Source organism: Biomphalaria glabrata, chromosome 5 (assembly GCF_947242115.1).
Source record: "Biomphalaria glabrata chromosome 5, xgBioGlab47.1, whole genome shotgun sequence".
Classification (NCBI taxonomy): Eukaryota; Metazoa; Mollusca; class Gastropoda; family Planorbidae; genus Biomphalaria; species Biomphalaria glabrata.
In genome coordinates, this window is record NC_074715.1 from 51,312,229 (window position 1) to 51,325,135 (window position 12,907).

A 12,907-nucleotide genomic window follows, 5' to 3' on the forward strand; every position below is an offset into this window, starting at 1 on the left:
TATTAGCACATCCTTCCTTTTGAAGTTATTATCACATCCTTCCTTTTAAAGTTCTTAAGAGTGATATCTACCATTTGGGGGCCCTATGCAAAACTGATCGCGCGGGGCCTAGTCTGGGTAGGGATGAGCATAATGTCAATATTATTTTTTCTGAATTAGAAAATAGGCCTACTTTCGTCTTTGCAATAAATTTTTATCAAATGAAAGCTCGCAATGCCACTTTTTATTTATTGGCACCCCAAAATGTCAATTTCGTCTATTCTTAAGGAGATTTGAATAAATTTTAAAAAAGTTCAGGACTTTATCGTATATTTTGCCTTTTCATGAGATTTCCTGGAGGCCCTGGAAAATCAGGAGGTCACGAAAACCCTGTTATTTTATATACGTTATAATGGTTTAATTTAATAATGTACACTTAGAATTAGCGCGTGTCCTATGAAAGCGCGGGGCCCACTGAGACCGCATAGGCTGCAGTGGCCTAAGGCCGGCCCTGTCTAGTAGGAACTTCAACAATTCGTCCACTTCTGGTTGTCTTGACTGGCACAACAAGTTCTCTAGACGTTGGTGTATAACTGTCTGTTTCGTTTGTTCCAACAGTTTGCAGTTCATTGTCTCCATCGGTATCATAAGTACCCAGAGATGTCTTCATCGAAACTCTTATTCAAAAAGCGTTGATTTCTTCTGTATGTTTTTCCGTTTGTCTTTATGATGTAAGATCTAGGTGCTGAATTTTTTTTTATGACAACTTCTTTCTGCCATGTTTGACCTAGACGAACTCTGCGACAGAATAATCTTTAGGTAGTCTTGCTTTTGCATAGTATTTCACTTTGCTTTTCATCTGTCGTTCGTTGAGTAATGTCTCTGCATTTTCAGCTACCGATGGTTTCAATAGTTTAGGATCAGTTCGAATGATTCCCTGAGTCTTCTACTCGTCAGCAGTTGTGATTGTGAATACGGCAGTCCACTTATCGGAGTATTTCTATACTCGAGCATAACGAGATATGGATCTTTCCCACTTTTGTATGCTCTGAATCCTTTTGCTTGCGCACAAAACATAAACAACCAACAATGACGTAGTACCATATAATATTAGGACAGAATCTTCTTCATGCAGTGGAAAATTAAGAATTTTTTGCCTATCTTGAATTCTGGTCAAAGCTCTTGCTCCCAAATAATATAGTTCGGAAGAAACTACAAAAGTCTGGACTGCATATATGGAAAGCTGCTAAAGAAATTAGTACCCTTTCATGCTTTCTGCAAAATGATGAGAAACTGACAAAAACCCAATCCATCAAAAAAGCAAAAGAAGGTAGTGAATACTATGGATTCCCTGTAGTCCCTGTGGGAAGCGTGGTCGAGAGGCTAAGTGCGCTTGAACTAGGCTTGTCTTGGCTACCTAGAAGGGGACTCGAGGTTCGACACCCGACTCGGGCAGAGTTGCGTTTACTAAAGGCAGAACGGAAAACCAACTCCTAGATTGGACCAAAGCGCTCTGAGCATGCTATAAGCATGAAAGTAACGCTATATAAACGCTATAGAAAAAAGAAAAGACTTGAGGGGAAGTTGAGTTCTAATGTAGGACTGTCAATAGAACTGCAATTCAAACGTGTTGCGACAGAAGTGCTGGACAGATTTCATATGGAGATGAAGGGCAGATTCCAAAGGCTGGAAAGAAAATTGATACCTTTGGGTTTCTTCTTGAACCAAGACACCTGTTAGATGAAGACCCGCTTATGACAAACTGTGCTACTTTTCCTGTTTGTATGATGTCATTGATGCACGAGCACTTTTCATCAACAAACCAGTAATACAATCACCAATAGACATATTGAGGAAACAGGATTCATATGGTAATTACGTGTGCTCAAACTTTGCAACCTCCTCCGAATACTGCTAACTCAGGCCACTTCCATTACGTCATGTGAGAGATCATTCTCAAAGCTCAAGTTCATCAAAAGCTATCTCAGGAGCACAATGACACAAGAAAGGCTTATCATGGCTTTAATGTCAGTGAAGTCACAAATACTAGAAAGTATCGATGTAGTTGATGTTATAGATGTCTTTGCTGCACAGAATGCACGACGTGAAGCGATATCAATTGAGATTTGTCACTTGTGCATTATTTAACTAATAAGCAAAGCTTTTATTCATTAAAATAGTCTTGATTACTTTTTGTTAAGTTTACTGATATACTGAACCAATTTGATTTGGGGCTTATATATTTTTGCGTACATTATTCCATGTCATATGTCGAATGTCAAAATGCAAGGGGCCCCCAAAGAGGTCAATCCCCCCGGGCCCCCAAATCCCTAGTTACGCCCCTGTTAATCAGTATTATTCTGTACAGTGTTACCCGCTGAGATGCGGACGTGATTTGTAATATACTTCTGGAGAGTTTAACGTATTGGATATAGTTGATACCGCTGTTATGCGGATAGGATTGTTTCTTGACTTGTAGCACTAACAAGGAGTGCAGTATTATTATTGTTGTTGTCAAATAAACTTTATATTTGTCTGCTGAAACGAACTTAAGTCAATTTGTGGTATACATGGGCGTAGCCAGGATTTTTTTCTGAGTGGGGGGGGGGGAGTTGGGGGGATTTTTTTTCTACATATTTATATGTACTTATGTGTGTGTGTGTACATAACCTTTATTACATTCCGACCATTCATGCTTTCGGAAGAAGTTTATTGTGCCCTAGATTAGGTTCTACCTGGATTAGTGAAAAAATTGTAGATTCCCCGCCATTGCCAGCAAGGGGGTCTGGAGGAGCGCGCCGCCAAGCACTATTTCTGGTATTGAAAGCCCACAAAATGCATATTCTGAGCTATCTACAGTGCATTTTCCTGCTATTAAAAAGTTTTATTTCAAAAACCTAATGTGCTATTCCTACTGACTTAGACCCTCCCGCACCGTTCGGCGCATTTCAATCTGTTTCCACAAAAATCTGTCACTGGTAATGTCTGAAGCCTTTTCCAACCTGCTCTGAGGACCTCCATGAATGTGTGGCGCCAAGTTGTACCAGGATGTCATCGAAACTCTTCTTATGCGTAATTCATTTAGTTGGAGAAAATGTCCCGCAAACCTCATGCGACGCTCTGTAACAATCTTACTAAGGGGTCGACTCCCAGTTCGGCATAGGATTTCCTTGATTTACACCCGATCTTAGCCATCTTTGTTGAAACACATTTAGTGTTTTTCAATTTCAGCAGAAGACTATTCACTGCACTTTATTAATGGAGCCTCATCGCTGGTAGAAATGTGTAACCTCTCTTGATTACGCTCTTGGAATTAAGTGACGGTAGTTTGCTTTAGATTGTATATCGAAAAGGGAAGTTTTATCGTCAAAATCATCATTTCGGTGTTTTAAACTATACAATTTCTGGAGTTTTGTTTGTTTGTTTGTTTTTTAATTCAAAACCCCATTTAGCTACGTTTATAGAATTTAGTAACATAGTTTGCTTTAGAATAATATTGAAGATAGAGGTTTTCCATCTCAAAACGCTCTGTAGGAGGATTTTAAACTCAAAACAATCTGGAGGGTAATAAACTTTTTAAACAAAGCCAACTGTAGGAGAGGGGTTTAAACTCAAAACCCCCAATAGGATTGGCTACGCTCAAATAATTTTAGTGTGTAATTTGCTTTTTTTTATATTGAAGAGGTTTATTTTAGCATCAAACCCCTCTGAAGGAGGGTTTAAACTCAAAACCCCTTTGGCTATGCTCATATATTTTAGAGTGAGTAATTTGCTTTTTATTTATACTGAAGAGGTATTGACTACACTCATAACAATTTGAGTGTATAATTTGCTTTGTTTTTATTATTAAAAAGGTATTTTTTACCTTCAAACCCCGCTGAAGGGGGGTTTAAATTCAAAACTGAGTCAAAACCCATTTAGCTACGCTCATAACATTTTGAGTGCGTAATTTGCTTTTTTTTATATTGAAGAGGTATTTTTTAGCTTAAAACCCTACTGAGAAGGGGGGGGGGGTAAACTCAAACCCCTTTGGCTATACTCTTAGAATTATGATTGTGTAATTTCCTTTTTTTATATAGACTGGGGGTTTATCTTAAATTTTAGAGGGGGTTTTAAAATAAAAATCTTCCTTAACTGTGCTCTTGGAATTTGGGGATTGTCGTTTGCATTTTTTTTTTCTGTTTTGTTTTATAGAAAAGGGGATTTAACTGCAAAAACACCTGGTAGGGGGTTTTAAACTCGAACCTCCCTGGTAGGGGGTTTTAAACTCAAAATCGCCTGGTAGGGGGTTTTAAACTCAAAACCCCTTTGGTTGTGCTGGGGCAAGTGATGGTCTAGTATTAAAATCTCACCTTAAATAAATAATATCACAGCAAAAAATCAGTCACTAAATTCCGATCCCTGCGGGGGGGGGGGGGATTTCATTTTGGGGGTGGGGGGTTTTAAAATAAAAATCTTCCTTAACTGTGCTCTTGGAATTTGGGGATTGTCGTTTGCATTTTTTTTTTCTGTTTTGTTTTATAGAAAAGGGGATTTAACTGCAAAAACACCTGGTAGGGGGTTTTAAACTCGAACCCCCCTGGTAGGGGGTTTTAAACTCGAACCTCCCTGGTAGGGGGTTTTAAACTCGAACCCCCCTGGTAGGGGGTTTTAAACTCGAACCTCCCTGGTAGGGGGTTTTAAACTCAAAACCCCTTTGGTTGTGCTGGGGCAAGTGATGGTCTAGTATTAAAATCTCACCTTAAATAAATAATATCACAGCAAAAAATCAGTCACTAAATTCCGATCCCTGCGGGGGGGGATTTCATTTTGGGGGTGGGGGGTTGAAACCCAAGCCCCCCTCCCCCCCCCCCCGGCTACGCCCATGATGATTGTCACGTGTCAAAAGTACTCCAGGAAGCACGAACCCAGCATTCCACGACATTCGCATTCTTCAACGCTACACAATTCAAAAAGAAAAGATCCTAACTTCGTAAATTCTCTTTACACCTTAAACAAAAGCCAGGCTGTAGTAAGCTTACCAAAGCAGCAAACGAAGAAAACAACACAGTACAGCAAGATAAAGGCACTCTTGAACCAGGGATTCGAGAAGGGATCCTCATATTCAATCGCCGACCCCATGGTCAGGTTCCCGCTGTCCGAAGTGGTCACATCTGGAGAGGTGACGCCACTGGTCTGAGAGTCTAATGGATAACTACTTCCCATTTGTGACGGTGGCTAGCGAAATGACGTCATTCTCGTGCATGACATAAGTAAAATGTATTTGTAAAACATTTTGCCTTTTATCCAATTTCTTGAACTGTCTTGTCTTCGCAGAAGATACAAGCACACTGAAATAAAAGAGGTGAATACATTGATGAATTTATATCATTTCTTTTGCGAACTGTGGGGTATTTCAAGTACAAGAAACTTGAAATTTTAACTAATCCTAATCCATCAAGTCAATAAGTTCAAAAAGGTCATACAACTTGGTACGGATGCTACAAGAGAGAGATTTTCTTTTCTTGTGATTTTTTTTTCCTGGCAAATATTTTTAATTGACCTAAGTCTGAAGCTTAAACAGCAAGATTCAAAGTTAATATCCATATTTTTATATTTCACCTATCGTAAATTATATTAATGTAGCAAGTATCTATCTATCTGTCTATCTATCTGTCTAGTCTAGTCTAGTCTAGTCTAGTCTAGTGTAGTCTAGTCTAGTCTAGTTTAATCTAATCTAATCTAATCTAATCTAATCTAATCTAATCTAATCTAATCTAATCTAATCTATCTATCTATCTATCTATCTATCTATCTATCTATCTATCTATCTATCTATCTATCTATCTATCTATCTATCTTTAGCTGTTAGCATTGAGCGTTGTCAATTAACAAAAAAAAAATAACATGAATAAAATAAAATAAATTTATTTCAGAAAAAAAAAGCAACAAAATGATTATTTTTTTGTAAAAATGTAAAAAATAAATGCTAATTAGCTTTGGGCTGGTAAGAGCAATTAAAATCTTTCTTCACAATTATATTTTAACTTTTTTTTATATCCGTCTTCCCCAAGGTGAATTCCATTTTTTTTTTAAAATCCTTCTACAAAAAAAAAAAATAAAAAAAATAAACCACGTCTTCAAAATTTGATAGAAAAAGTACATCACTTGTAACAACTCCAGAAGAAGCTAGGAAGTGTCAGCCTGAAGGAAGACGAGTACTCAGCACTACACAGTGCGCAGGGGCGGACTGGGTATCAAAATCAGCCCGGGCATTACCATATAAACCGGCCCACAAATGGTATGTCATATATTTTCGGTGTGGGGGGGGATATATATATATATATATTTTAAGTTTCAATATCACTGCCTGGTATGGCAATCTGAGCATTAAAAATAAGAATAAACTTTATAGAATCCTAAATGCTGCTGGCAAAATCATTGGCAAAAAACAAACCCCATTTGGTCAGTTGTTTGAGACAAATATCTATAAAAAAGCTAACAAGATCCTCGAAATAAAGAATCACCCTTTGTGTCAGGATTTTGTGATTTTACCATCACAAAAGAGATACAAGACACCGATAGCAAAGACAAACAGACACAAACACTCTTTTGTTCCCCTGGCAATCAAATCATTAAATAAGAACAATCTGGTATAAACTTTGTCACATGTAAATTATGAGTGCGTCTGGTGTGAATGTACACTTTGGTTTCTTATAGTTATAATGTTTTTTGTTTGGTGTAATGCACAAATTGTAAGACAAATTTCCTTACGGATAATAAAGATTATTATTATTATTATTATTATTATTATATATATATATATATATATATATATATATATATATATATATATATATATATATATATTAGTGTGTGTATATGTAATTAATCTTCACTACATTCTGATCTTTCATTCTTTCAAACGTTTTTTCTACCCTAGAATACTCTCTGCCTGTAATTAGTGAAAAGGCAGTACACACCGCCAAGGGACAGGTAGGGAGTCCGGGGGAGCGCTGTGAGCTCCCCAAGTAGGGTCTGGGGCGAAGCCCCGGAACCAAGCATCATTTCCGTTATTTTAAGCTTTAAAAATGCATATTCTGAGGTATATACAGTGCAATTACTCTGTATATACCTCAGAATATGCATTTTTTAAAGCTTAAAATAACGGAAATGATGCTTGGTTCCGGGGCTTCGAACCAGACCCTACCAGACTGCTACTCTTCCGCTAACAAAATTCAAAAACTAAATTTGCTATTCACTGGTGTTCAGCGACTGGTAGAAAATGGTAAAATGCTTTAGTTTTTTTTTTTTTGTATTGGAGGGGGGAGGGCAACCACAAAACCCCTTTTGGCTACGCTCATGAAATTTTGTAACCGTAGTTTGTTTAAATTGGCTGCACTGGGGCAATAAGTAAAGTTTCCCTTTCAGACAATGAGGTCTGAGGCAAGGGATGGTTTGAACCCCTCCCCTCCCGACTACGCCCCTGTGTTCTATTATAGGTGTAAGCCTAATTTTCTTTAAAATATATAAAGTTTGATAACGCATTGAAAACTGGACGGATCCATTCGTAGGATTACAAAATGTATTCTATTTATGCATGTATGTAGTCTGAAAACTATAAAACATATAGCAGCCTCAATGAGTTTGAAGCTTTTTGGTATTACTTATAGACTACAGACGTTTTTTTAAAAAATAAGATAGTTACGCAATTCAGGTGTCAATCTAGTCATGCGTGTTGATCTGTGACTTAAAATATGCTAAATTATTTGTTTCCTGACTTAATCAGGCAACCCAATCCATTAAAAGATAAGAGAAAGCAGAACGGTTAAAGAGGTACTTACTTAATGTGAAAAGCTCTTGCTTCGTCCTAGTACATTCTCAAAAAACGCGATATGTATATATAAATATATAAATTAAATCTCCTTTCATTAAATATCGGATGTGACCGCACTATAGAACTTATAGTAATTATTTTAATAATTTTCATCATTAATGACTTCATACTAAGCATAAGTTTGCCATTAATTACAAAACAGTTTAATATTTTTTTTTGTAAGCCTTAAGTGTGGTATTTTTAGATCTATGTGTTGTGTGTATGTGTTTAAGTTAATTTCTATTAAGTATTTTTAAAGAGTAGCGCCTATTTTTTTTTTGCTGGGTTATATCAATGTTTTCTAATTTAACCTCTCTCATCCCTCTTTTTCGTTAACTGCCAATGGAGCCACCAGAAGACGGGGAAGGGAAGGAGCAAAAAAATGGGAGCGCCATCAGCCGCCATCAAAGGTCCATGCCGACAAGCAAAATGATTAGGCCAAACACAGCCTCGAAGACATCAAAGCAGACCATGCCGCTCGTGCATAGAAGAAAATACAGTGTAACGTTTTTCAAATGATAATGCGTAGCCTACAGTGTATAGTGTAGTTTTCTTGATATTCTTGTTGAATTTCAAACAAAATTAATTGTAAAAAAAAAAAAAAAAAAATAAAACAACAACAACAACAAGAAAACGTGTTCGGGCCTTTGTGTCTTTCTGCTTATTTTTAAAGTTGTCTGCATTGAATTTTTTTTTCTTTGGTCGCGGCCAGACCGGCAAATTTGGTACCGGCCCACCGGGCATTTGCCCCTTTGCCCATATAGCCAGTCCGCCCCTGACAGTGAGTCATGTAGAGTTCATGTATCGACTATGAAAGTTGTTATGCCCGAACGTATCGACTTCATAGTTGCAAGAGACCTGCCGAGACTTTCTCTTAAAAACCATATTGTGCTAGTAGTCTCACAAGTCTTTGTCACGTGATAAGATCCCCCCCGCCCCCCCCCCCCCAAAACGACACCAAAACGTTCATCTACACCAGTGGTTCCCAAACTTTTTTGTTTTGTAGACCCCTTGCCATATTTTCTGGTTTTCCGTAGACCCCCTACTTAAGTTATATTGAATTTTTGAAAGTTCATCAATTTCAAATTACACATTTTGTGTAACATAACTTCTAACCAGTGATACGAGGAGTGAAAAAGTAATTTAAAACTACATTTTAAGTTGAATTAATTTAAAAAAAAATAATTTTATTAACAAAATTCAATTTAAACCCATTATATAACAGTTAATACGTATAGCATACAATCACTAAACACATTGAAAACTTTTTATTTTTAAAGGTTTGCAAGCTCACCATATAGGGATTTGTTATTTTATGAAGTAGTTCTTCAAAACATTAAATATTAATGTGCCTTAAGTATCATAGTAAAAGTTTTCACAAAGAGAAATTTTTCGTTGATTTCTTGAGCCATAATAATTTGAATAAAAAAAATACATCATTACCAGACAAGGTTGACTCACCCAGCTGTCTACAGAAATATGTAGTTTGCAGAAATATGTTGTTTGCAAAGACTTACATAAGAAGAAAGAAACATTTGACTATATTCCAACACAGTTCAAGAATTTAGTGAACTCTTCTGCAAATCCTTTTTCCTAACAACCAATGGGTCAGAGTTTGCACTGATGGTTCTTAGAAAGCCTCCACAAACGGAGGAGCTGGAATACTCTATGAATGGCCCAATGGAGAAAAAATAATTAAAAAATTAAGTTCATTGTAATCATGGAGCTTTTTGACAACCACAGAGAAGAAATAGTTGATTGTTTGATTTGAGGCACATCGGCACAATTTAGGCCATGTCGTGCCTGCAGTCCCTTAAGGACTACTCTCTCTCTAAACAACAGGGCCAGATTCTATACAGTCATATCATTAAAATCAAGGTCTATTCACAGTTAAAATAGTCAAGGTAGTAAAAATTTAAATATTTGGTAAAAATCTAATGTAAATAGTGCATGTTCACAAATTCATAAATCAGATCTTCGTAGATAGCCCCACTTCCCGGATAAAGCCCAGTACCTTCCCAGGGTCGACATTATCAAATAGTGTATTTAAATTAGTGACTCTAATATATCAGCCCCAAAGCTTGCAATGCAGATTTGGAGTCGGAGCAGATTATAAATTTCCTCCTTTCTGATGCTTTTACGGCCATAAGTGCAAGCAATATTGCGTGCAATTCGGCTGTAAAGATGGAGCAGCCATCGGGGAGTCTACGGGAGATTGTTTTGTTCCGAAAGGAGCAGGCACACGCGACCTTTCCCTCCATTTTGGATCCGTCTGTGTAGATGGTGCCACAATCTCTGTAGCTCTCCTGCAGTTCCCTAAAGTGGACTTGTAGTATGCTTGGGTCTGTATTTTCTTTTTTGAAATTGAGGAGGGATAAATTTAATTTGGGTTTATTCATTAGCCAAGGAGGATTCTGAGGGGTTTCTATTTTAGAGATTTGGTCAATGGGTGGGGTTAAATTTTGGATGGGTTCTCTCATTCGAAGGCCCAACGGCTGTATGACGTTAGGCCTTCGATTGTATAATTCTACCTCTGTGGGGTTAAATAAGGAGTCAAAAGCAGGGTTCGTGGGGTTGGATTTTAGCTTGACTATATACTGCATTGCAAGCTTTTTCATTCTTATATCCATGGGGAGTTCTTCAGCCTCCACATGGAGACTTGGGATAGGTGATGTACGAAACGCGCCAAGACAGAGACGCAGGGCAGCATTTTGTATTGGTTCCAGTATTTTTAGGTACGACTTCCTTGCTGCTCCATATATTATGGATCCGTAGTCTAGCTTGGATCGAATTAGACTCCGATAGAGCAGCAGCAAGGTATCTCTGTCAGCTCCCCAGTCCGTATGGCTGAGTACTCTTAGTATGTTTAATGACTTTTGGCATTTCTTCTTAAGTTCCTTAATGTGGGGGAGAAAATTAAATTTGGAATCTAAGGTGAGGCCTAAAAATTTTGTAGTTTTCACGACAGGGATCTTCTTTTTGTGTATAAATAGTTCAGGGTCTGGGTGGAGTCCCCTTAGATTACAAAAATGCATATTAACTGTTTTGGAGTCTGAGAATTTGAAACCATTATAGTTTGCCCAACCCTGAATTTGGTTTAAAAATAACTGTAATTTTCTTTCTAAGGTGTTCATGTTTTTCCCGTAAGTGAGAATGACAAAGTCATCAACATACAAAGAGCACTCTATGCCAGGGGACAGCGGATTTATGATGCTATTTATTTTAATGTTGAACAGGGTGACTGACAGAATGCTGCCCTGGGGTACACCCATTTCCTGGTCATGAGTGTCAGAAGCGGAGTTGCCCACTCGAACCTGAAATTTTCGATCTTTCAGGAATTCCTCCACAAAACGGGGGAGGTGTCCCTTAAGCCCCATAAGCGCCAGGTCACGTAGAATGCCATGTTTCCAGGTTGTGTCATAGGCCTTTTCTATATCGAAGAATACAGCTACTAGATGTTCTCTTCTGAGTAATGCATTTCTAATATAAGCATTACTTATATTAGAGTCTTATCCAGTCTTACCAGGTGGTCAGTTGTTGTCCGCCCCTGCCGGAATCCGCACTGGTAGTTTGAGATCACTTTATTCCTTTCCAGGTACCAGACCAGCCTACTGTTAATCATTCTTTCCATGGTTTTGCAGATGCAGCTTGTTAGTGCTATTGGTCGATAGTTAGCTGGGTCAGAGACGTCTCTTCCCGGTTTAGGTATCGGTATAACTGTGACTTTCCTCCAGCTGTTTGGGAAAGCGCCTGTTTGCCACACACAGTTATAGACCCCTAGCAGAACTGCCAATGAGGGTTCGGGAAGGTGCTTGAGGAACTGGTAATGGATTTCGTCTTCTCCAGGCGCTGTGTCATGTGAATTGTCCAGCGATTCCCTCAGTTCCTCAAGCGAGAACGGTTTGTTGTAGTCTTCATTGTTCTCTGACCTGAAATCAATGGGGTGTCTTTCCTCCCTGGTTTTGACTTTTTGGAACTCTGGCGTGTAGTGTGCAGTGGATGATTTTTCTGCTATTGAGGATGCAAGGCAGTCAGCTATTTCTCTGGGGGACGTGACAGTTCGTCCTTGGTTTTTCAAATGCCCTATTGCATTTGATTCTTTCCCTTTGATTCGCCTTACTGCCTTCCAAACCGCTCTAGCAGAAGTTTTGGCATCCAGACTGCCGACAAAACTTCTCCAGGAATTCCTTTTGGCTGACCGTATGGTTTGTCTAGCCTTTGCTCTAGCTATCCTGAATAGCTTTAGGTTTTCCTGGGAAGGATTCTTTATAAATGCAGCCAGTCGTTTTTTCCTATCGCCAATAGCACTTTTGCAAGCTGTATCAAACCATGGTTTGCTAGGCCGTTTTGGATTTGCAGAGGTTAGGGGTACAACTTTCCTGGCTATACTTAGTAGCTTGCTAGCAAAGGTATCAGCTGGGTTCTGTTCATCGAGGATATTTTCTGTGATATCCTCGGAGCATCTTTTTTGGAATTGTTCCCAATCGGCCTTATTCAGTTTCCACAGCTGAGGTCGTCCTAATGAAGGGAGATTGTTAGTAATGATGATTGGGAAGTGATCACTTCCCCGTAGATCATTGCTAACTGACCATTTAAAGAAGACCGGGGACGCATACGGTGAGGTCAATGCATGTGAGTGATCCAGTTCCTGGGTGCAAGTAGGTCGGTGATGCATCATTAAGTATGCATAAATCATGTTGGAGGAAGATATCCTCCAGCATACGACCTCTTGTGTCGGTATTGTTGGATCCCCACATGGTGTTATGACCATTGAAGTCCCCAAGGATTAAATAAGGCCGGGGGAGTTGTTTCAATAGGTCCTCCATGTCTGTTCGGTTTAATGGAGCGCCAGGTGGTAGATACAGGCTGCAGCAAGTGATAACCTTGTGAAGGGTTATCCTAGCTGCTACGGCCTGTAGTGTGGTCTGTAGTTCTACCCTCTTGCTGTAAGCACGGTAGCTTCGGAAGCTGGTGCAATCTTTCAGAAATGTTTCCTGTAAGCAGACAGCTACAGGAGTCTCAGAGTCCATCAGTAGCTGCATTTCCTCGTAATTGGCCTTGAGGCCTCTACAA

At 38.7% G+C, this 12,907-nt stretch overlaps 1 protein-coding gene across 2 annotated transcripts in view; it reads right to left on the reverse strand.

The window, feature by feature from the left end:
* Positions 1-12,907, reverse strand: part of LOC129926477 (trissin receptor-like) — an 84,375-nt gene that overhangs the window by 36,141 nt on the left and 35,327 nt on the right. For both annotated transcript variants that reach the window (XM_056030717.1, XM_056030718.1), the window contains exon 2: positions 5,001-5,309. In XM_056030717.1, the coding sequence (XP_055886692.1) occupies positions 5,001-5,184 (184 nt within the window). In that variant the 5' untranslated portion in view covers positions 5,185-5,309. The remainder of the gene's footprint in view (positions 1-5,000; positions 5,310-12,907) is intronic.